At 37.9% G+C, this 26,050-nt stretch overlaps 1 protein-coding gene across 3 annotated transcripts in view; it reads right to left on the reverse strand.

The window, feature by feature from the left end:
• Positions 1–1,152: 1,152 nt before the first annotated feature.
• The window catches only part of TRIM36 (tripartite motif containing 36), a 32,524-nt gene continuing 7,626 nt past the window's right edge, over positions 1,153–26,050 (reverse strand). For 2 of the 3 annotated variants that reach the window (XM_055536529.1, XM_055536526.1), the window contains 8 exons: positions 23,178–23,503; positions 20,020–20,166; positions 15,830–15,925; positions 12,399–12,652; positions 12,042–12,166; positions 8,193–8,483; positions 4,796–5,093; positions 1,153–3,217 (listed from right to left, as the gene is read on the reverse strand). In XM_055536529.1, the coding sequence (XP_055392504.1) occupies positions 2,863–3,217; positions 4,796–5,093; positions 8,193–8,483; positions 12,042–12,166; positions 12,399–12,652; positions 15,830–15,925; positions 20,020–20,166; positions 23,178–23,503 (1,892 nt within the window). In that variant the 3' untranslated portion in view covers positions 1,153–2,862. Of the gene's footprint in view, positions 3,218–4,795; positions 5,094–8,192; positions 8,484–12,041; positions 12,167–12,398; positions 12,653–15,829; positions 15,926–20,019; positions 20,167–23,177; positions 23,504–24,320; positions 24,342–26,050 lie in introns of all 3 variants that reach the window. The other variant, XM_055536528.1, reaches the window with a different exon arrangement.

Genomic DNA, 26,050 nt, shown 5'->3' on the forward strand with positions numbered 1-26,050 from the left:
CCAATTCTTATGTGATGTTATTCCCATAAGCAGGTAAAACTCATTTAAAATGAATGCAAATCTGTCTGGTGGAACATCATTTCTTAAGAGTGTTCCTACCCACAACACTAGTTCACAACTGCTTTCTGTAGCAATCCAACGACTGATTCTATTTCCACACAGCGTGCATTCTCAGGGGCTATCAGATGACGGGGGCTATTCGAAGAGTAACAGGTTCAGATGGTGTTCAATTCCCCAGAAGTAGTCTGGTTTCTACTACTTTCAAGAAAGCAGTTGTGAATATGAGAATGAAGTTATTACACACTATTATAGGGATATTTGTGAATATACTCTTATTTATTTTAAAATTAAGACCCATCAACCACGAGTAACAATTCACTGCGATTCAGACTTAACTATACCAAGAGCCTCATAACCGAAGAGTATAAATGTGATGGAGGGGCTGCTCGTCTGAAAAATATCTGACCTAGTATAGATCAAAGAAGAAATATAATGGGACTTCTCTGGTGGTTCAGTGGTTAATAAAGTGCCTTCCAGTGCTGGGGACTCAGGTTTGCTTCCAGGTTGGGGAACTGAGACCCCACACGCCAGGGGCCTTAAGCCCACGTGGCACGGCTACGGAAGCCTGTGTGCTCCAGGGCCCGTGAGCCACGTCAGGAGAAGTGCCCACGTGGCACACTGAAGAACCAGAGCAGTCAGAAACAATAGGTAACTTTTAAAAAAGAAATATTAGACAAACTGATCAGTTTAGACAGTTGATCCTTCAAGAACACAGGTTTAAACTGCATGGGTCCACTTATAATGGATTTTTTTTCAGTGAACACATTCTATGGTACTATAATAGTACCATAGTTCTTATATGTAGAACCGAGGATGCAAAAGGCCGATCATCAAGTTATACTAGGATTTTCAACTGCATACAGAGTGGACTCCCCCCTAATTCTGCATTATTCAAGAGTCCCTGTTGATGTTAAGCTTTTCTAATGATCACTTCCACAAGAATTAAACTAGCAAAAGCCCAAACTAATTTTAAATAGAACTTTACCTCTAGGTTAATACATTCAGTCAAACATCTTTTCATACACTGCTTCTATTTTCCATATAAACATACTGAGAACTCCTGGAATGCAAACTTCAATAATGACATTTGACTTACTTTTAATTTTTATTAAAAATGAAAAGTTCAAGAGAACAATTTATATGCAACTATACAATGTTTTATATCCCTTTATAAATCCGGCTTTCTTATCCCTATTAAAGCTTTATATTTAAAATGTCTACATGATACGCGCTTCACAGGCTGGAGACTCTCAGACATTACCATAGACGTGACGCCAGTGGCTTTATTGCACAATGACCCACATAGCACTGCACATTTGTTCAGTTCAGCCTATGTCATAAAGTGCCATTCACAGGTGGGAAAGGAGCAAAGCTTACTAAACACCGAAACTCTCCATGATATTTCCTTCTTGGGTCTGGGGGAAAAGGTACTAATTTAGTGCTACCAACCTGAATAACAGATTTCCATTAATATATGTATATAACAACAACAAAAAAGCCAGAGCTAAGTGTTTTGGTTAGTCAATTAAAATGTATGGAAAGAATTCCAAAATGATTAACACTAAATATACTTAACAGTCTTAGTTTCTGAATACTCTAACTTTAAAAAAACTAACCAGTTTAAATAAAACCACCCAAGAAAGAGTATCTTTCAAAAATGAGGATAAAATTTAGATCAAATGTAATTCTTCAAAGAACTTTCGACTTTTAAGAAGGGTATACACAGTCATTATGATTTCAGTTATTATTTCTAAACAAATCTATACTTTTATTTCCTTCTATAATAAATGCTTATTACCAATGAGCCATAGAAAATGCCATACAACTGACCAGATAGTGACTTCACATTTTATAACATACTTAATGACACTGAAATATATTGTGAACTTTTCAAATATGTAAACATATACCAGGACAATCTGATATGTAATATTTGTGTCCCAAAATGAAAATTACTAAACACAAAAAGCAAAAGAATGGCATCATTATTGTCACTAGTATTTATGAAAAATAAATATTTGATATAAGCTCAAATATGCTCACAGAGTAACTAAAAAAAAAAAAATGAAGAAAAAAGTTTCCCAAAAAATCATATGAAGTGAAAAGCTTCATGTGTTAGCCAAGAATTCTGTGTTTCCTGCAATAAACCATGTTTCTTACACATGCAAGTATAGGCATTACCAGCCAAGAAAACTCTTTAAGATGTCCTTACAGTTTGTGGTCTCAGAAGAAAACAAACAGTAGTATTCATTTTCTAGGCAATATATTCTTAAATACATAATTTTCCATTTAAATATACTACTATTTCTATGGCCTTTTTCGTTTTATCTATCTATACCTTTGTTTTCCTATTAAAAACAAATGCACAACACCATGCTTAGTACTACTTTCTATCCATAAGGCATTTAAAAAATATCTTCTGTGAGGACATAAACATGATACAAAAATGAAAACCAAACACAAAAGAAGAGTAATAAATACTTTGGGATCCCTTCCCCCCAGCCCAAAACAACGAATGTCTAAGTATCAGCAACACAAGCTGATACAAATAAATTAGATTTCCTGTGCATAAAAAAGAAAAGTCCAGTTACCCATCTCAGTGTTAACCAGGAAAGAACGTCTCTCCCCGGCATTTGTGAAAGGCAGAAAGGCTGCTTAGGTTTTCTGTGTTTGAAGAAGAAACAGACACAAAAAATAAGTGTAGTGGCACAACACTCAGATGATATATAATTAGTTACAAAGGCTAACCCCGAGGCGCTGCTCCGCTCACATTTTTCATCCTAAGTCACATCAAATGTGTGACTACATGTTCTCTTGGTATTCTAGGTACTTCGCTGTGATGGATTCTTCGAGCTGGATTCCTCCACTGCCCATCAGGGCAAACGCTGGATACATTGTATGCGAGCAGTCCACCTGGCGCTCATAGAGGCATTTCATGTGATCCATGTCATAGAAAGCCACTTTGCCTTTATCATAGTCGAGGAAAACTCCTATACTTGTTGGCATGGGAAGAACTCTATTTTCAGGTTCATTAGAAGAAGTAGGTGACTTGGGAATAAAGACTTTCTTCATACCTATAGTAACCAACGTAAAGGGCTGTGAAGAATCGACACAGGCGTCCTCACTGCCGCTGTCGTGCCCGCTGTCCTGCTCGTACCTAAAACACAGCACAGACAGACAGAGCAGGATCTTATCTGCATCATCATCCGAAGGCCTGCAAGTCGCTTCAGAACATTTTCACCGGATGATATACATTGAGTTAAATTAAAATCAATTTTAACTGCTTTTACATCAAAACCTTTCTGCTAAACCATAATCAGTTAGAAACATAAGGACTACACAGTGTCACAGAATTACACCACAGACTCAGATCCAAATTCTGTCATAAAGTATCACCCATTTTTACCTATATATATAAACAAACAGATGAGAAGTTAAAAATAATTAGTAATTTTGGCCTATCAAAAATAAAGCAGGGGGGGATGAAATGGAAGGGGCTTGACAAATATTGAATATTTATAGCATAAAATCATATATAAGAAAACAGAAACCAACACGGATCTCCTAATCCAAAGACTTTATCAGACTATGTAAAATAAATGGGCACTACAAAATAAAGCAGGAGAAAAAAGCATGTTTCATTCTGCTGCTAAGAACTGTTATTTCCTGGTTGGGATTTTCTACATGGCTCTATGATGCAAGCAAGTATCATGAAGAGTTTTAGTCTCCTTTGATTATAGAACAGTAAAACCTTAAAGAAAATTTTGATACAAAGTTCCTTCCACTTTTCCCTGTGCAGTGTGCTTCTTATGTTAGTACACTTGTGAACACAGTACATGAACCATTTCAATCAGGTCTTTTCACTTCTAGTATTTCTCATGTTGTAAACCTTTTTAACATTGTTAATAATTTACCAAGTAGACATGCCACTATGTTTAAGTAACTATTTCCGTATTTCAATTTTCACTATTGTTTCAATTTCTCATCTTAGGGCAACAAGTTTTTCCTGTCACTCAGACTGTTACTCTGGGATTTCTGTAGACATAAATGATCAAAAACTGTCTGTCTGGACTAGTTCACACTACATCATGTAACACAACTAAACTGTACAGAACATTAAACGGTCACTCTCAAGAAACTGAAATTCTTTGCCATGGGAACATGTTTACCGTGACCACATTTTTAAAGTACTTATAGGACTGTTTAAAAAAACTGTATCCATTTAGCACCAATTATGAAATATGGCCTTTAGAGGCAAAGGGAATGGCAACCAACTCCAGTACTCTTGCCTGGAGAATCCCATGGAACAAGGAGGCTGGAGGGCTACAGTCCATGGGGTCGCAAAGAGTCGGACACGACTGAGTGACTAAAATAAATAAAAAACATTTATGCAATTTTATTTATAATTAAGACAACTGATATGAAAGCCTTTGAATATTCTAAATTGCAAAGCTATACCATAATCAAGAGGTGTACCCAAAAAAGACTTGTTTCCTCACAGCATTAGAATTTAACTGCTAAAGCTCATTAGTCACTGTGATACAAGACGACGTGACATCTTTTCTTAGCCAGCCACATAAGCACAGCCAAAACCTCTGAATCTAAGAAAGGCATCCTCTACATACTAAATACTCTAAATGCAGGAAGTAAATCCAAGTCCACTTTCAGGCTTGCCGTGCTAAACCAGGATGTTTACATTTTACAGAATTAAAGAATTATCAATAAAATACTCTACCTTGGACTCACTGCGTCCCGGGGAGACCGGAGCCATTCTTGCAGTTTGTCACTGGAAGCGACGCCCGCTTTCACCAGGTACGAGTACGGCTCCACACGGAAGGCCCAGAAGTGCTTCCCTTTAGTAATCCCAACATCTCCAATGATGTAGTCTAAGCTGGTGTAATAACCCACTTGGATCCGCTCCGCAGCAAGCAAGAGGTTAAAGCCAGCTCTGCTCTCCACACGGTCTCTCTTCAAGTTCAGCAGGAGGTGTTCATTATTATAGCCGCATTTTTCATCAAAGAGGAAACTGAAAACTGCAAACAGAGCTTAAAATTAGCCTGCAAATTATTTATTAGCATTTCTACACTCTATGGTTAAATTTAACAGGTTTTCAAACAGAAATTACTAAAAAGAGATAGGAGGAAGAATATTATCCTACCCTACTCACAAACCAAAACCCCAACTTAGAAACGATTTCCAGCAAATTCTCTATACCTGAAAATTTTCAGTAATTTCAAAGTGGAAGAAACATTTTCAATGTAGGAGAAATTTATGAATGTAGCTCCCTGGAATAGATACAGCAAACCTAAACACCTTATACTACTGAATCTGTTCTTTTTTATCCCTAAAATAAGGGGTTGTATATTTTCAAAAATATCTGCATGTTTTCTTAAAATTTATCCCAAATTTTATCTTTAAGTTAGTCACAGTCATGTCCGACTCTTTGCAATTCCATGGACTGCAGCCTTTCCCGCTCCTCTGTCCATGGAATTTTCCAGGCAAGAATACCAGAGTGGGTTGCCATTTCCTTCTTCAGGGGATCTTCCTGACCCGGGGATTAAACCCAGGTCTCCTGCATTGGAGGCAGATTCTTTCCCAACCAAGCCACTAGGGAAGCCCAAATTTTATAAATACGGAAAATATTAGCAATTTTAATAAGGTCTTCTCCTTACCAATCAAGATAGCAGACACAAGAAAGTGTTCTGCTTTAAAAAAAAAAAAAAAAAAAGCACAAGCTTTGGGTTCAGAGACACCTGGGTTTGAATTCCTAGCTCAAACATTTAACTGGAGCTTAACCTAAACTTTAATTTCCTCAACTGCAGAATGGAGACAACACTACTCTCCTAAGCCTATCAACTTAAACCCATTAAGCCTAACATTCATTGGCGGCTAGCCCAGAAAGTGGAAACATCCCAAATGCCCGTCAACAGATGAATGCACAAAGAAAATGTGGTGTCAACTTCAAATTGGCACTTGCCACTGAGACTTGCCATCTATCTCTGCAAGGATTAAATCATGTGCTGCTGCAGCTGCTGGTTTTCAACACCCCTGAAATGAGTTCAGGGTGGAGAGCAGAAATAAGGCCCTCGGTGCAGGGGGCGGGCGGGGAGGGTGGACTGGCAGGCCTGCTCTATTTTCAGGAGCCTAGTTTATGAGCCCAGTTCTTGTTATCGCCTCCTATCTAAAAAAGCACTAAAATCCTTCATGGTGACGACTGCTCCTTGTGACTAGCAGAAACCTTCTGAAAAATAAAAAAATAAGTGCTTGATTGCACGGATTCTCCCTTCACCAAAATCATACATGTGTTGACCTTCCGCCTCTGCCTCTTTGGAGCAGTTTCTCAGAGCTGTCTGAGCGGCTGCTTTCCCAGACTGCAGTCCTCAATTTGCCCCCAATAACACTTTCACATTGGGCTTTTTTTTTTTTTAAGTTGACAGTGGGATATACATACAATGGAATACCATTCAACCTAAAAAGTTAGGAAATTCTGATAGGTGCCACAACATGAAGGAAGCTTGAAAATAAAAGCCAGTCACAAAAGGATTATGTAAATCCATTCACACACAAGGTACTTAGAAGAGGCAGATTCATAGAGGCAGAGGCAGAAGGAAGGGTGGATGGAGGGGTTACCATGTAATGGATGCAGTATTGATTTGGAAAAATGAAAAAGTTCCAGAGACTATAATGATAGGTGCACAGAATGTACTTAACACCACTGATGCATCCAGTTAAAAATAGCTAAAATGGCTATTTTTAACATTCAGTCATGTCTGACTCTTTGCGACCCCATGGACTGTAGCCCGCCAGGCTTCTCTGTCCATGGGGCTTCTCCAGGCAAGGAAACTGGAGTGGGGTGCCATGTTGCTAACAAGCTAAAACCATTTTCCATGTATGAGATCTGCCCAGTCTTCCCGGTTTGTCCTGGCATGACAATTCACTCTTGCTTTCAATCTCAAATGTCTCCCAGTTTGCAAAGTAAATTTAGATGGTTACCCTATTCATATGGCTTCTCCCAAAGAAAAGGAAGACAGCTTTTAATGTTCCCCCTCCTCCACCCACCTCCACTTCGTCACTGAAAACAGCAGCTGCTTTCAGGTTTCTTTTTCCTTCTGCTTTCAGTCAGACTAGAAAATAAAGTGGAAACTGCATAAACCATAAAATATTTACTTAATACTTGTAAATGTACCCTAAAACTCTCTTATGGATATTATTAAAATTCAAGAAAAATAATTTTAGCCAACCTTATGCATTTGGTTGTTGTTTTTTCTTAATTAGCTACAATATACATGAAAAACAAAGAGTGAATAGCACACCCTGGACAAAATGGCAAGGAAGGGCAGAGTGGGTACATAAGCCACTAAAATGGGCAGGCGTGATGGGGTCTAAAAGCCAAGTGAAGGAATGTCTAAGGGCAAAATGATTTCCTGGTCACTAGGATGAGCATAACTTTCTTCTACACGTCCCTTATCCGTGGAAGCACTGTAGTGAACATCAACTAACCTGTAAGTCATTCTCATTCTATAAAAATGTACAGGCCTTGTTTAAGTAGTATCGGTGGTTACCAGGTTGGAAAGGAGAGGCAGTGCTGGGTAGAAGGAGCTCTTGGTGTGGGGGGAAGGGGAAGGAGGGCTATCCATGTGGCTTTAATATGTGCCTTCCATCCCCATGGGCTGGCAATCACTGGGTTAGAAAAGCCAGACAAGTCAGAATTAGGTTAACTAAAATTATACTTCATGTTATTATACCAATAAATTTCTAAAATATCTACCCAGATCCTATGCTAATAGAGATCTCTATAAACTGATCAAAAAAATAGAATTATACTATTTAAAACTTGTAAGGTAGCATTTACATTATTTTAATTCCAAATTAATAACCCTACACATTCAAATGTTATGTTATTCTGTATCTGTTATCAGTTAGAAGTCTAATCCTATTCTCAGCCTGCATGGTGAAATTCAAGTATTCATTCTATTTCTAAATCCTAGCTGGATATAGAATCTACTTTTCTAGAATCTTTTACAAATGAGAGGTGGCTTTAATGTAGGTCTGCACAGACACATCAGGAGGTTTATTTTTTATCATGGTCTCTTCCAACTGTACGCTTTTCTTATCCCCAGTATTCACACTACCTGGAGCTGGAGGAGTATGAAGAATCAGTTCTCTGCTGCAAGGACTGCAGATGGAACCCTTGTAGGCTCTTACTCTGAAAGCATAGTTACAATTACTCTCAAGTTCAGAAATAACTTTACTTGTGCCAGACACTTCTATCTCATTCCAAGGCAACATTTCTTCATCTCGATTAATCTTGCGATATTCAAGGACATAGCTATCAGCTTTATCCTTTTCTGGATGGTGCCAATTTATCAAAGCGTTGTTATAAACTTTGCTCTGTTCCTCATTGATCTCTGGCACATCTACACCTGAAAGAATTATAAAACAGAAAACAACATTAAACTATTATTTCAGAACCTTTATTTTTTCCCTCAGTAAAAATGATTTATTGACAAAAACTAAAGGATTTCTCTGTTGTCCAAGAACTTTCTGTATTTATAATAAGGTGTATAAATAAAAGAATAATTCCTGCAAATACAACAACACGGATGGACTCTGAGGACAGGCTCAATGAAGCAAAAAGGACACAGAAAGACCAATGCTGATGTCATGATCCCACTTATGTGAGGTATCTACAATGGCCAAATTCACGAAATCAAAGACTGGAATGGTGGTTACCAGGGGTTGGGGGGCAGGGAGAAATGTGTGCTTATTAATAGACAGGCATAAAGTTTCAGTTAAGCAAGATGAATAAGCTCTAGAGATCTGCTGTACACCCTGTGACCATAGACAACAAAACCACATTCTATACCAAAAATTTAAGAGGGTGGATCTCAGGATAAGTTTTGTTACAATAAAATTTTAAAAGAAAAGTAAAAAATAAAATAGAGATTTTCAAAGTGTATATTTATGTTTAAAACTGAAAGGGGAAAGAATAATGAAAAATAAGACAAAATTAGTAAAACAACTTTAGCTTTCCATATTAATTCTGCTGCTGCTGCTAAGTTGCTTCAGTCATGTCTGACTCTATGCGACCCCATAGACAGCAGCCCACCAGGCTTCCCCATCCCTGGGATTCTCCAGGCAAGAACACTGGAGTGGGTTGCCATTTAATGTCATAAATCAAAATTTTTAACCATATACCTTTCAATGCCCATTTACTGAAAAAACAACCCTGGATGTGAAATTTCTAATTTCTGTCCTCTTTTAAGTTATTTTAGTAACTTAGTTACTAACTTTAGTAAAAAATCTAAGTTTGGTTAGTATAATAATAAATGTCAAAATGTTATATAATTTCCTTTTGTATTATCTTTCTCAGAATTGCAAAGCAATTTAAAATGACTTTTTCTTGGCATTAACAAGATACACATTTGTGTAAGAAAATCAGAAACTACATAAAACACACACATACACAAATTAAGTAATTCAAAGATTATCACTAAAATAATTTTGTATAGCTCCTGCCAGTATTTTTCTCCCAGTGGTATTCCACTATAGCAACACTTGACTATTTTCAGAAACATGTTTCTAATTTTTCACTAAAAATACAATGATCAAAATTTCACAGCTAAATATTTGTGTGTATTCATCATCTTTTCCATAGAATAAATTCTAAACAGCTTAACTGCTTTGGTCATACGGTAAAAAAAAAGCTGTAAGGGTTACACATGCACATGCACACATCAACAGACACACGTTTGTATCAAATCACAGAGAAACACGTGAAATGAAAAGCAGAAGCCTCCTTTATCCTCCAGCTGTGTACAAGCAATGGACAGCATAAGTGTGTCTGTGTATGTCTCTGTGCAGCCAAGGGATCTAAAAAGTCATCCAAACTACATTTTAAAGTTAAAAAAAAAAAAAAAACAACCATCATGACTGGTATGCCTCACCCTATACCTCTTTTCGTTTCTTTTTTTTTAAACCACAGCTTACTAAAAAAATGTTATGCAGGGAACAGTAAGGAGAGCACCCAGCAGGCGGAAGACGGGTGACCACTTTACATCCTGACCCGCAGGTTTTACTGGTTCTGCGTTATGCACTGGCATAGCCTGAGATTACCCAACCTCAATCTCCTCTTTCAAAAGACAATTCCGGGACCACCCAACCCCCCACCCCCACCCCGCCAGAGGAGGAAGGACCTTGTACTCCTAAGTAAACAAACAATAACATATATATAAAAAACAATTCAAGTATATATTTTGGAAAAAGAGACTAGATAAGAAAAGTATATAGTCAAAAGGAGATTCAGGCACTGACTGGAAGAGAAAGATGGTCATAGTAATAATCCTTCAGTATTTAACTTTATAACAAGACATATTTCCTTTGACTAAATACAAATCTACACATCTATATCTACACAATAATTAAGCTTATACTTTTCCAAGCTTATACTTCCCTTGTAGCTCAGCTGGTAAAGAATCCGCCTGCAATGCAGGCGATTGCTGGGTCAGGAAGGTCCCCTGGAGAAGGGATACCCACTCCAGTATTCTTGGGCTTCCCTGGTGGCTCAGATGGTAAAGAATCCGCCTGCAATGCGGGAGACCTGGGTTGGGAAGTCCCCTGGAGGAGGGCATGGCAACCCACACCAGTATTCTTGCCTGGACAATCCCCTGGACAGAGGAGCCTGGCGGGCTACAGTCCACGGGGTTGCAAAGAGTCAGACACAACTGAGCAACTAAGGACACACACAGATACTTTTCCAAAGAGTAACTGTTCACCATGGAGAGAAATCTGAAGAAGATGAACAAGATGAGAAGAAAAAGGAATGGACTACCTCCCTATTGGTGAGCAGCAGAACACAAACACAAGTAATCATTAGGGACTGAACCATGCGCCCTAAAATCCACATGGTAAGGTTCTGGCCCCTGGTAGTAATACCTCAGAGTGTGCCTTTATTTGGAGAGAGGGCTTTTAAACAAGTGCCACAGTTAAAATCAGGTCCGTAAGGGGGACCTAGTCCAATATGACTAGTATGACTGGAGTCCTTCTAAGATGACATCTGGATGCAGATGCGTACGGAGGGAAGACTGTGTGAAAACACAAGGAGAAGACGGCCACCTGCGCTTCAAGGAGAAACCGACCCTGCCATAGCTTCATCTCAGCCCTCTAGGCTCCCGAATCGCAGAAAACACATTTCTGGTGTTTAAGCCACCCAATCAGTGTGTTTCGTGTCAGCAGCCCTAGCAAACTCATACAGCACTGTAAACGCTTAAACATCTTAGAGTCACCTTTAACCTGGAGATACCATTTCCAGGCTTCTGCCCTAGGGAAACTCGTACACAGGCACAGAGAAACACTGACTAAGATGTTTGATAGAGCTGTTTACAACAGATAAAAAACAGGAACAGACTGTCGCTCAGTAGGAAAGTTATTTATATAATGGAATAGTAAAGCTAAAATACAGTTGTAAACCAGAACTTCATATATTAACAAAAATTTATCCTAAACTTAATTTCTCAAAAAAGCAATTTACCAAAAAAGACACATACAGTGTGATGCCATTCACACAATGTTTAAAAACATACAAACCAATAGAACCTAGCTTTGGGGCATAAAAATATGGTTATAAAAACATAAATGGCATACAATTTTAGGATAGGAAGGTCTGGGCAACTGAGTTGCTGCTTTATAGTGTCAAGCTGAAGAGAATTTGTGTGTATTCTGCTAAGTCGAGTCCAACTAGGTGTAACCCCCAGAACTGTAGCTCGCCAGGCTCCTCTGTCCATGGGATTTCCCAGGCAAGGATACTGGAGTAGGTTGCCATTTCCTTCTCCAGGAGATCTTCCCGACCCAGAGATCCAAACTGCATCTCCTATACTGGCAGGCGGATTCTTTAGCGCTGAGCCACCAGGAAAGCCCATGTGTCGTCTACACAGTATGATTTCCAACCAAAAAAGCGAAGGTATGCTGATACTAAAACTTACCACTTGAGAAAAAAGATAATTCTCCAAGAAGTTCTGTTTGTTTAGATGTGTTAACAACATAGTCTTCAAAAGAAGTTTGAGCCGCAGGTCTAAAGCTCTTCAAAGACTCTGTAGCTTTCTGTATTCTATAGACAGATATAAAATGTTTTATATAAAAATGATTCTTTAAAAAGGCAAATCAGACTAAATATCTGCAATGAGATTAACGAAAGAAAACTTCACTCAGCACTCGGTTAAGAGTGAAGCAAGAGGTACTGCACACGGCACAGCATTCTGAAGCCATCAGAGCTAACAGCGGAAACTCGGAGCAGCGTTTAATGACGCTGCTAGAAAGACTGTCAGTTCAAATCAAAATACCTGACGTGGAGCTGCTTTGCCGTCTGGACAAAGCAAGACTGATCCGTCTCCTTCAGCACTTCCTGAGCGTACCCCACAAGCCCATTGTTCTCCAGCAGCCCCTGGTACTCTTCCATTTGAGTCTGAAATTTGTCTAATCTTAGTTTCTTAGAAGCATCAATTGCCTTCAAAACAGATGATTTCCTGTCTTCTAGGATTTCAAAGAGCTTTTCAAAATGTATAATTGCATCTTCTTTAGCCCGCTCTCCATTACACTATTGTAAAAGAAGCAAAGCATTAGCTCATCTGCTAAATCCAAATGCCTTTTCAAAAGGAGTCAAAATTCAGCACAACAAACCCAAATCCTGGAAGGAAGAAGATTTTGTCTGACGCCTTGAAGCTGTCAGAACAATAACCTGACATCAAATGCACTTAATGAGGGATGATGAGCAACTTTTAGACATAGTTTGTGATTTTATAATAACTGTATTTCCTTAAGCTTTCAATCTCCAAAGTCCAGCAATAAACAATGTATTCAATGAAATAAAAAGCAACGTTCAATTTGCATATGAAGGAACGTAGGCAGAAATTATCTGATTTAACTAAGGACACAGGAAAAAAAAATTCTGCAGTTATTTATTCATTTCTAATTCAAGAAATTTTATTCTTTCTACCATATTCCAATTTTTTAAAAAGGTAACCCACAGATATAAAACTGAAAAAAATTACATTACTAAGATATAAAATTGTAACTTTTCTCTTCAAATTAGTATTAGTGATATATTGGGTTGCCCAACAAGTTCATTTGGGTTTTTCTGTACCATCTTATGCAAAAATCCAAACGAACTTTTCAGACAACCCAGTAACTCTAAATAAATTGTAATTTAATTAATACTGATTTAATTACATGTTATGCAAATTAACTTCTTTATTCTTATTTTTCTGTTCTGAAAACTAGGGATAAGAGAGACCATGTAGGCTTTTCTGAAGATTGAGAAAGATTACTCATTAATACATAAATGCATACCTCAATGTCACATATTTTCACTATATACACAGCTGTTCCACTACTTTGCCATAAAATGATCCTCTCTTTAAGATGCTTATTGAACATTTTGGATGTCCACAAAATCAGAGATTGACTTGACTTTGGAAATAAGACTGCAAAGCACTTACAAGCGCTCATAATACACTCATAGCAGCAGCCAACAGTACAGAGTCTTCGAAAACATTCTTAAAAGCTGACAATATATGGCATAAGTGCACTGTACATTTTTCAGTGGCTTCTGGCCAACATTTATAATGAAAGGAAATTTTTTCCAGATTTCCTTCTCTTGTTTTCTAACCCCAACAGCCAATCTTTTAAAGGGGGGATGGGAAGAGAGAAAGAAAGTGATGACATTCTGGTAGTTTTTCAGTGACATAGCACATTAAATTCAGAAATATCATTATACACAGGTAAAGAGGAGGCTGTTTCCAGCAAAGTATAATTATAGATAAAAAACAGTGTTGCAATCTTCACCAAGAACGGAGACAAATTTTCTAGTACAGAAGACTCTTACGGATAACCCTACAAATACAGCTTAGGTCAAAGGTACAAAAAACATTAAATGATGTCTCCAGGATCTCAAGGAGTCCGTGCCTACACGAATACTTAATGCCTGAATTCCTCAGTTTTCAAGCTACTGAATGACAAACTCAAAAATAAGCACTGGATTTCCTTATCTCAGAAGCAAAGGCAGGACTTCCCTGGTGGTACAGTAGATAAGAGTCCTCCTGGCAATGCAGGGGACGCGGATTGATCCCTGGTCTAGGAAGAGTCCATACGCCGTGGGGGCACTAAGCGCGTGCGCCACAAGCACCGAAGCCTGCATGCCCTCGAGCCTGTGCTCCACAACGAGAGGAGCCACTGCGATGAGAGGCCCCTGCACTGCGCCCAAGAGCTGCCCCCGCTCGCCGCAGCGCGAGAGAGTCTGCACAGCAGTGGAGACCCAGCACAGCCAAAAATACATTTTAAAAAATAAAGGCAGATGACTGAGAAAACTATGAGGACAAACTTAAAATGACGACAGATACAATCTCTGGGTGGTATGTGCCACCTGCCTGGGTGATAATGTGCCACGTGTTAGGGATTAGAGTAAACTGTGAAGAGTTTGTCAGTCAGACACAAATATGAAAAACAAAACCCTACCTTTTAAATTACACATAAAACCAACTTACTTAGGATGGTGAAAGCAATCAGCAAAATATTAAAAACTCAAGCAATACTGGTAATGTGCTAATTCACCCAATTTTTCAATAATTTAACCCACTTCTAGAAAGTATTTGTTTTAAGACATAAGTCTCATGCTAGTCAGAATATTTTTATATTTAATTAAAACTTTTAAAGGGATCAAGAGTAAATGACCTTCAATTTATTTCAAATAAAGAAAAGAAAACAGGGATCAAAGTCAGTGAAGAATATTTATAATTTTAAAATAACCTAATTCTATCCTCTTTTGCTATATTTTTAAAATGCTATCAATTTTTCCAATTTTTTACTGAAATATAATATGCAAAGAGAAAAATGTACACATAAGTGTAAGGATCACAGAGTCTTTGTGAACACACCCATGTGACCAGCATTCAGATTAAGTAATACTACCAGTATCCCAGAAGCTACCCCATATAACCTTTCCAGACACTGACCCTCCACCTCTTCAACAACTCCTATCCTGAACAGCACAGCCTAGTTTCGCCTCTCTTAGCCTCACACAGCAAGTCCTCCTTTGTGTCTGGCATCTTCCTTTCAATATTAGTGCAGGATTTATCTACATCATTGCCCACAGTTGTAGATACTCATTCATCATTGCTATTTACACTCCACTATTGATGGGCTTTTGAGTGCTTTCCATTTTGTGGCTATTACAAATAACACAGCTACAAACACCCTTTTCTGATTTTTTTTTTTTTGCAGCTATGAACATTCTAATACATGTCTTTTGGTGAACATATGACAGGTATATATTTAAGAATATCTGGGAAATTTAAATAAACCTAGTCCTATTAACATACAATACATCTTTCAAATGCAATTTGTTAGTTTTGTAAAAAAAAAATAATAATTTTGAAAGCTATTATTTTCCTTACGTTGCTACTTTTGAGACATGTCTCAAAAAAAAAAAAAAAAAAAGATAGGTCTCAAAAGTAGCAACATAAGGAAAATAATGTTTTCATCTGTGTTCCAGTATCGTTTAATCACTGCTCTATCAACACCGATCACACAGCATTCCATTCCTTACCTTTGTTCTCCTAGTCCCAGAAAAGCAGGGGTGGAAATCTAACACAACTCTACTCCCAGCTCATAATATATCCTTAGGGTTATGAATGAATAAATGAATGTCTAGATGAATGAATGAAAAATATGCAAACCTCACCTCTGAAATATAAAAGAAAAGAAAAACATCACTTACCTCTGTTTCTTTCATCAACAAGTTTAGCTCAGAAATTTGACTCTTCACCTGGCTCTCCTTGCCAATAAGGTAATCAATATCCTTTGAAAGCTTCTCCTGTTAGAACACATTAGAAACACAAATAAGTAGAAAGAGAAGTGGAACAAAGGGCTTGCAGAATTTTCCTAACACAGCATCCTCCTCTCTCAACTATAGTGATTACTGTTATTAACCCAGGGTAAACAGTTAGTGGCTTTAAGCACACAGGCCCAAAGATACACGAGCAATTAGAAGTAGGTTACCTAAAAACACACAAACAAAAAGAAAAAGGTAAATCACTCAAAAATTCGGAGTCTACAAACTACATTTTTCTTGTCTCCCATCATTACTCCCAGAATGATTCCTCACAAAGCTTCAAAGTAAATAGAAGAGTAGCAATCCAAATAGTGTTTTCTTCCATTAGATTTTACAACACACTCATAAACACTGACACAGCACACACACAACAGGAAAAACAACAAAGAGCCTTTCAAAATAATCTGCATGGTCCATCCCAGCCTAGATAGTCATTAAACAGCCATACAACATACAGTGATGAAATACAGATGTATAAATAACAGGTAACTTGCAGAGCTCACTGAATAGCTTGCTTATAAAGCAGTCATCCTGGCACTGGCACAGGTTACCACAGAGACAGTCACAGGTTTTGGTGAGATCACTAGCACAGTCCACAAAACACAGTATGCCTAAAATGTATTTTAAAACAAACGACCATACCCTGAAGCGTGACGGGCTAAAAAATTGCGACAGACAACGTATTCTGAGTCTGAGCAAGACTAAGAAAATCCAGAAAACACCTCGCAAAGCTGTAGCCCTCACAGAAGCTCTGGGCATTCATGGTCACAACTGGTGACCAAGGGTTGAAAAGGGTTATTAAGAAGCAGAGCAGAGAATTAAAGCTTTAGGAATGAATCTCTTTCCTATATCATCTTCCCCCGCCCCCCAACTTAGACCATGTTACAGGGTAAGAGAAAGTGTACAGAAATCAAAGTAACAGGTCTCTCTGGTAGGACCCACCTTTACAACTCTCTGGGACACCCAGGATCAGACCCAGTGAGTTTCCCTCACGACTCGATAGAGGGACAGAGGAAAGGCCTGTTAGGTGCAGAACAAGATTTCTAAGGAATCAGGGCAGGACGGGACCAAGAAGGAAACTGCAGGATGTTAAGGATCAGAAGAGACATTAAAATCTTGTGTCTTAATACAGCATTTTACAGACGAGGAAACCAAAGCGGAACACAAACATGCCACAGTAAGAGGCTGAACTGGAAACTTCCTCATGCACACTAACCACGCTGCCACAGGCAGACGCGCTGCCTCCGCACCAGGCCGTGCGGAAGACGACAGTCCCTCCAGGACCCCACCCCTGTCTGGCCCAGGTTAGGACCAAACCCACTGGGTGTGAGTGCTGGCGCTCTTTTTAGCTACAGCAGCAAAGAAAGGAATTTGGACAATTAAACTGAATTGGACTTAGTTCTAAGTCAACAGATGATGTTAGCAGGGCTAAACAGGCTAGAGGAGGAGAGAGGACAGAATTCAGAAACACGGTCCGAGGTCTGAGCGGTTCCAGTGAGCTGTGATGCTGAGAGCAAGTCCACAGCCCACAGCAGCCTTTACCTGAGACAGCTCCAGTCTTCCGAGTCCCCTTAAACCTGGGCAGTCTGTGTTAAGGCTAGATCTGTTTTAACCAAGAATCAGTGGCCCATTTATTCATAAGCCTCCAAAAAGTATATGCAGCAGACACGGATACTAGACACTCTACCTGGGAAGCTCATCTCATCTGGGGAGCAGGTTTAAACCCCTTGGTTCTACTAAGACCCCAGCTCTCCAGGAATGATGAAAGGCTAAATTCTCAAGGAACCCAAAGCTGCTCAAAGCTAGCTTGGTTCTCAAATGTTGGTAAGTACCAATCTCCTGAGAGCCCATGAGAACACAGACGCCCAAGCTCTTTGAAGGAGGTCAGCACTGGCCTCTGTAACTTAACCAAGTGTCCCAGGAGACTCTAAGGCCCACCAGAGTGTGTAATCACCCCCTGCAACACTCCAGCGAGCAAAACTGAAATGATATCATAAACCTGTCACCTAGATCATGAAGCCCTCTGACGTAAAACCTAAAACCAAGTAAGAAGGACAATCTTAGGAGATCTTCTTGCTATTTTTAGCCAACCCAAATCATTTTATCCTTACTAAAAAGTGAATAAACTGAAAACTCCATAGGGAGTCTATTTCTTCTAAAGTCTGAAACATAAATGAGAGAAATTAACAACAGAATACAAAGGCTAACTTAGGTGTATATTATTGCCAAAGATTAATTCCAGGTAACAGAAAAAAAAATTTTCTGGACAACTTGTATAATATTCAACCAGTAAGAAACAAACAAAACAGAAGCCAAAGTTAAAATTAGCAAACAGTGGTATATTGCCACTGTAAGGCACAAGAGAGAAACTAAGACAGGATTTACTCCCTCACTTGAAACAACTAACAGAACAAATGGAACAGCTCTCAAGACACTGGACATCAAGAAACAAAAAGCAGTGACCTTGAGGGATGGGAAACAAGATGAGCCTATGGTGAAAGCGTTAGTCGCTCAGTCGCGTCTGAGACTTTACGACCCCATGGACTGTAGCCCACCAGGCTCCTCTGTCCATAGGATTCTCCAGGCAAGAACACTGGAGTGGGTTGCCATTTCCTTCTCCAGGGGATCTTCCTGATCCAGGGATGGAACCTGGGTCTCCTGCATTGCAAGAGGATTCTTTACCATCTGAGCCACAAGGGAATATGGTGGCCCCGGCTTATTGTCTGGAGAAGACTTCCCAGACCTGATGCAGAGATGCAGAGAGTTCAAACTAGGCTCAGGATCTCCTGTGAGAAGAGGAAATGGAGCTCAGAGTCTGGGAAAGCCAGAGTTTATAGACTGTAACACCTAAGAACAGATAGCCACCAAAAAAAGAACTCCAGAGATTTACCAAGGGCCTCTCTGCTTTATTCACAAGAGCTTTGGTCAATTCATGTGTGTAAGGAAATTGCCACAGGCTGGGGAAAATATCACCCACAAGAATTGAAACGAACAGTTTCAGAGCTCACACAAGTTGAGAATAGTGCCTATTCTCCACCAGTCAGACAAAAAAAAAAACATTAAAACCCTCAAAATTCACAGGGCATTGGGAAGAGTAAACAAACAACTTTAATAGTCAGATAAAATTAGTCCCAGACCGAAATGCTGTTCTGTCCTGTCTAAGAAAGCTTAACACTAAGACCCAAAAGGAGCAAATTGCTCCCAAGTAAATTAATCATACACTAGAAGAAAACCCTCAAAGAACTGTAGGAATCCAAAAATATCCAGGGCTCAACAAGGTAAGCTTTGCAATACCTGGCAGCCAATCAAAAGTTGCCAGGCTTGCAAGGCAGGAGGGGAATCCAACTCAAAATGATGAGGAAAATCAGTCAAAATTGACCTACAAATGACACAGGTTGACAGAATTAGGTAAACAAAGGTGGACAATAAACAGAACCTGTAACCCACGTGTTCAAGAGGTCAGGCTGAGCATGACAGACCCATAAAACACAAAACATGAAACTGTAGGTAGATATGCAAACTAGATACAGGCCAAAAACACATACGTATATTGTTAAAGGAGACAACAGTTTACATGGGTGGTAGATTTATAAATGAATGAATTCCTTTTAAAAAAGGAAAAAAGAATGAAACAAAAAAAACAAATTTAAAAGTATTAAGAGGGCCATGTATAATGTTAACAGACAGCAAGTAACTCAGGTTTAGCTAGTATCCACAGAAGAGACAAAAAAAGTTTATACTTATTCTACTGGCAAGCAACAAGAATCAAGCGTTTTAAAAAAGCTACTAACCACACTCAAGGTCATGGCGCTGGGCTCACACAGGGATGGATCATAATGAAGAGTCCTTTGTCCCTCTCAGCATTCAGACTTTAGAACTAGCACATTACAAGGACAAAGAGCTGCCTGGTCACATATACTAACAACCTAATATTAGCAGATCATTAAGTAATGCTTCAGACTATTAACTCATTTCAGTAAAACAGATCACACAATCTGCCATGATTTTATACAGAAAAAAAAGTTAAAGGTCTAAAGTTACAAAGAATCAAAATTTAGTTCTAAAATAAGCTCTACCTTTAAGGTTTTGTAGGCACTGCTCATGGTGGTTACGCGGTGATTGGAATGATTCCCACCCAACTTACAGAGATGACAGACTGGCCTCCTGCATAATTCACAGTACATGTTTATCCTCTCTGTTTCATGCTCTGGGCACATCAAAATCTATTGAACAAAGGATAAAAGTGGGATTAAGGGTCCTCATAGATTACATGACACTCAAAAGACGTCAAGTAATTGGATAAAGTACCAAAACACAAGGATTTGCATTATAAAATCACTAACTAAAGCCATCTAAAGTAACAAAAGTATAAAAAGAAATAAAAGCATTTGGTCCATTGTATGAAAATTGTCTACATTAGAATTATTGTTTTTTAATTTAAGGGTTCAAATGGTCAATTAATTATGTAAATGTTATTTCCCCTAAACTTAGTGCTAAGAAGTTGAAAATTCCTTTCCTATCAGACTTAAGTAAAATGCTTAAACAAGCTAGAAAGGTCCTCTGACCACAATGACTAGGCAATTATTCATGATTATGATCAATGTTTATAAAGTATTAAAACAAACAACCATGAGAACCTATTGCTTCATTATCCTCACAAGAAATCTGTTACTAAGGAGCTTGGAACACTTCATCATACAAGGTTCCAAATGTTTGGTTTAACATATTGTTTACCCACACAATGAACAAATTTAGGACTGTGCTTTCCTGATTTTAGTTTCTACCTTTTTATTTATTCCATAAACTATCATCATAGTTCAACTGAATTTTATATAATATAGCTGTTTTCATTTGGAAGAAAAGGATTGTTTTAATCAAAAAGCTGTTAATTATTCCAAAAGATAATATTTTAAGCAGCTACAACTGGTCTGATAGCTTAGAAATTTTTTTTTTTTAATTCTAATACAAAAAGTCCTAACACTAATATGTAGCTCCAGGAAAAATAATGGAAAAGATTTCAAATTTTTAGGCACATCCAGGTTCCTACATTCTCAAAGCCATTACAATTAGAATATAAAGCTTGGCTTCATGCAAAGAATGCAAGAACTCAAAATTACAAGTAAATTACAAGTAAATATTCTATAGGATAAGAGACACCTTTTTAGAATTTTACTACAGTGAATAACACTTGGAGGGAAAAAACTTCTCCTCAATATAACTTATTCATATTTCATTCTCTTATCAATCTTACATTTGTAAACAGAACAAGACTGTAATTTATAGTCAAAAATGGTCAACTTTATGAAATTAACTCCTAAAAACTAAAGTCCAACATACTTAATAATTATAGGTTCCTTCATGATAGAATAGTACTAATCAATTTAATTAATATTTTAAAAAACACATCAAACACTAGGTTGAAGTCATAAATTTTTAAAAATCTATGATCGTAAGCATTTAGGCTGAGCTAAGGAATATAATAGCGAATTTTAAAGTATTTAATAAGTCTATCGCTAAACTGGCATAATTTGAGAAAGAAGTCATTCTAAAAAGCACAGGCGCAGACTGCTCTTGTTTTAATCCACTACGCCTACCCCATTTAATATGAAATGAGAAGTATTCAGCTCACAGTTTCAAGATAACTTTGAAGACTGGTTTTTTTTTTTCCATTTTTCTATGGAAATGTCTTATGCTCAGTGTCTTATGTTTAAGAACATAAATAGAATTCAAATTCACACAAGTTACTAGGTTTAGGGGAATGAGAACAGCAATCAAAAGAATCAATTACATGTTTTAAATCTATATAAAATCAGAAAGCAGTATTAAGTGAAGATGTCAAAAACACATTCTGCTTTTGAATCACATAGTAGAGCAAACCACAATGCATAGAATCCTTTTTCAAAAAACAGAGTAATGTTTATTTATTTATTCACCTGGAAGAATAATAAAATAAATCACAATGTATCCTTTATCTAGCTTCAACAAATATCCATTCAGAGACAACTTTGTTTCATCTATAACTTCATTCATGAAGTTCCTTTGTACATTATTACAGAAACTACCCAAATATTTAAAAATGCAAATTCCACTTCAGATACTATATAACCATTATGTCATAAGCTTCAAACTATTCGGCTGTAATTACTCTTATTTATTCAGGGTACAATTTAGGTAACTAAAAATGTCAGGATGTTGCCCAATCACACCTTTTAGACAATGACAGGCTTGTCATATTAAAGGACAAAATCTTTTTAACTTTAACTATTTCAGTCTTAAGAGTATAGAGAGTATATCTGACAGAACTTTTCCTCTATTTCTTAGTAATCATTACAAATACTCGATATTGTACATCATTGTGTTTTAATAGAGTGAACCATACTACTGCCTTCTAAGCTCTGGGGACGTTTAGCAACACACTAACTCTTGCCTGGAAAATCCCATGGACGGAGGAGCCTGGTGGGCTGCAGTCCATGGGGTCACTAAGAGTGGGACATGACTGAGCGACTTCACTTTCACTTTTCACTTTCATGCATTGGGGAGGGAAATGGCAGCCCACTCCAGTGTTCTTGCCTGGAGAATCCCAGGGATGGGGGAGCCTGGTGGGCTGCAGTCCATGGGGTCACTAAGAGTGGGACATGACTGAGCGACTTCACTTTCACTTTTCACTTTCATGCATTGGGAAGGGAAATGGCAGCCCACTCCAGTGTTCTTGCCTGGAGAATCCCATGGACGGAGGAGCCTGGTGGGCTGCAGTCCATGGGGTCACTAAGAGTGGGACATGACTGAGCGACTTCACTTTCACTTTTCACTTTCATGCATTGGGGAGGGAAATGGCAGCCCACTCCAGTGTTCTTGCCTGGAGAATCCCATGGACGGAGGAGCCTGGTGGGCTGCAGTCCATGGGGTCACTAAGAGTGGGACATGACTGAGCGACTTCACTTTCACTTTTCACTTTCATGCATTGGGGAGGGAAATGGCAGCCCACTCCAGTGTTCTTGCCTGGAGAATCCCAGGGATGGGAGAGCCTGGTGGGCTGCCGTCTATGGGGTCGCACAGAGTCGGACACGACTGAAGCGGCTTAGCAGCAGCAGCAGCAGCAGCAACTCCAACTATAAGGCCTTAATTTCTCCTCTCAGCTTTTAAAATTATTTTCCTTCTGTCAGGTTCTGGACTTGGTATAATTCATCTCATCATATTAAGTTTAATACACTAACTTCATAGAAACGCCACTCACCTTGGGTCTAAAGTTCGTGGTTGGACCCACATACTCATGCTGCGCTTTTACAGTGCCCCACGGGTGGTAAATTTTGAAGCATTCGTTGCAGTAGCTTGCGCTGCAGTCCATGCAGCTCTTTGTGGATTCTTGAGGTGGTGGCTTACAAAGGTCACACATAATGGCTGTGGCTGCCCTGGCTGCCTGCCGATATCTTTCAACAATAGTTTCCAAAGTGAAATTTCGAAACAGACCATTGATACCCCGCTCTCCAAGATCCACATCATGCTCACAGCCAGGACAAGGAAAAGTGGTTGTCCTAGGGGTCAGTGAATTGCGCTTCCAGCCTGTGTAATTAATAAGTTCTTGTTTAGTTACATAGGTAGGAAAATGAATAGAATGAAAAAAAAAGGAGCCATGTTTTGCAAAGGTATGTATCTACATATATATATTCCAAGAACATAATACTCAAAGTGGCTGCATATGAATCAGTTCGTGTACTGAAAATTCTTTTTTTTTTAATGGTTTTTCCTTGGTATACAAAAGCCCAAGCTACTACGTTATCAAATCAAAGATGAAAGAAATTATTCTAGAGTAAATCCCATATAAATCCCACATTAAATCAGGTATGTGGACGGAGCATACAATACTACACAGGGTCAAGATCTTTTGAAAGTACACAATTATATAAACATGGTTATTTTTATACATCATACCCAAAGGAATGTGGTTTGCATTTAAATGAAAATATCCTTGGCTGATTGATAGTAACTGAGTTTATACATAAAAGGGCAGGAGCCCTTAACCCAGGCAGTGTCCATGGATTGATTCCAGGAAGATTCAAAGAGTTTAGTAAACTATTTGAAATTGCATGCAAAATTTTGTATCTATGTATCCATACATACTTTCTGATTAAACAAGCCATAGCACAAAAAAATAAAAAGAAATTAAAAAATGTAAAAAAACAATCAAATCCATAGCTCAGATTCTCAGAAAAATACGTGACAACAAAATTATTAAGAAGCAATAGAGGGTATCCCACTGTAGTATTGTTTTATCTAGAAAATTCAGTTGGCAAAATCATTGGTTAATTCAGTGCAATCTATGAGAGAGTGAAAAGCTTATTCATAGACCTAGAATGTAGTGACTTTAAGAGGAACCAACCATTTATTATCTTCTTATGACCTGAAAAAAAGAATCATTAAGATTGTTTAATTCAGTAAGCCAAAAGATATACCAAAAATACTACAAGTAACTTTACAACACACCTTTCCTCAGGAGTATCCTGATTTTAACAAATCAAGAAACCAAGGCATGACAGTCCTTACCCACAGGTTCGCAGGAGTCTGGGGTGGTCTGTTTAACACAGGGGCATGCCTATCCTGCTTCCTCCTCTCCTGTATAAATCTAGTCCAAGCAGGTAGTCTTGGTTGCCCACAAAATAACTCCCTAAGTACAAACACAAACTGTTTTGGCTATAGCCTTCTTTCATACTACTATCCAATATCAAAAGTGAGTGGTTAAATCTAGTAAATCACATTTAGAAAATGTCTTTAAACAGCTGTATTAATATCGCCTAGGCAACATTATGATCATCACTGAAGACTATCTTAAAAGATGTCTGACATATCACTACATAAATCACTACAGGTAAAAATTTAGTGATCAGTCCACGGTATGAGACATTTGAAGTGACTTTACAACATGCAAAACAGCATTAGGCCCCCAAAGCTACTTATGCCACAAGCATGCAACTGCATTATTTTAAATTTTAAATATCTTCAAAAAATTTAAAGACATTTTTAAACTTTACATTTAAAAATATACCCGAGAAAGCAGTCACATAAAAATGTGAAAATCCTATGTAAAATATATCCTTGTAATAATTCCAAAAACATGCAATATAGTATGAGCTATTTCACACCACAGCAGGCACATAATAAAATAAGCAGCAGAACTATTTTTAAAACACATGCCAATGAAAATTTCATTTAGTGAAAAAACAAGCCAAATAACTCTGGAAGTGATACAGTGCAGTGGTCAAGTTTAAACAAATGGAAATTCATATTTAGTTACATGCTTCCACACATGAACTAGGTGATAAAAATTAAAATGGATAACTAATCTTAACAGTCAATGTTTTAAAAAAATGAATTATTGGTTTTATGAATTGAAGGTTGTGCTCAATTAAGTAATGGGGAAAAAACAAAACTAAATTATGCCAGTAAAATCATGCTTTAACATGTACACTGGTGACACCCAGATTTTGACCCTCATGTTCAGAAATTTCAAAAACAAGTTTTATCCCTTTTCTGTAAACCTCTTTTGTTTTTACAATAAAAAACAAGGTGTAAGGCATCACACTGAACTACTTAAACCAGACAAACTATTAAATCAATATATCTTGGCTATTTTTCTAAACAGATCTTAAAAGCTCTCAAAAATTTTTTATGAATACTCAACTTTTATTTTGTCTGTCTTATCTTCTACCATTGTTTTCACAAAAATAAACAATAAAACATACTTCAGGGCAATAAAGAAAACAAGACAAATCTAAAGATATTCTGAGAAGTAAGCCAGATGGAAAAAAAAAATCAAGTCAATAGAACTAAGAATAAAACATAACAGAATCAATATTTCTCTATAACTCTGCTAATATAGTAACTATTAGCCAAGTGTGGCTATTTAAATTTACTTAATATTTAATATAAAAAGTCAATTCCTTAGTAGTACCCACATTTAAAACTGTCAAAAGCCATTTTTGGTCACCATCCTGTATGGCACAGGGTCCAGCGTTTCCACGATCATACAAAGGCCTATGGACAGCACTACCCAAAAGCACGGTATAACAGGAGGGGAGCAATGACCACTTAGGTAAAGCAGCAAAATAGGCC

Source organism: Bubalus kerabau, chromosome 10 (assembly GCF_029407905.1).
Source record: "Bubalus kerabau isolate K-KA32 ecotype Philippines breed swamp buffalo chromosome 10, PCC_UOA_SB_1v2, whole genome shotgun sequence".
Lineage (NCBI taxonomy): Eukaryota > Metazoa > Chordata > Mammalia > Artiodactyla > Bovidae > Bubalus > Bubalus kerabau.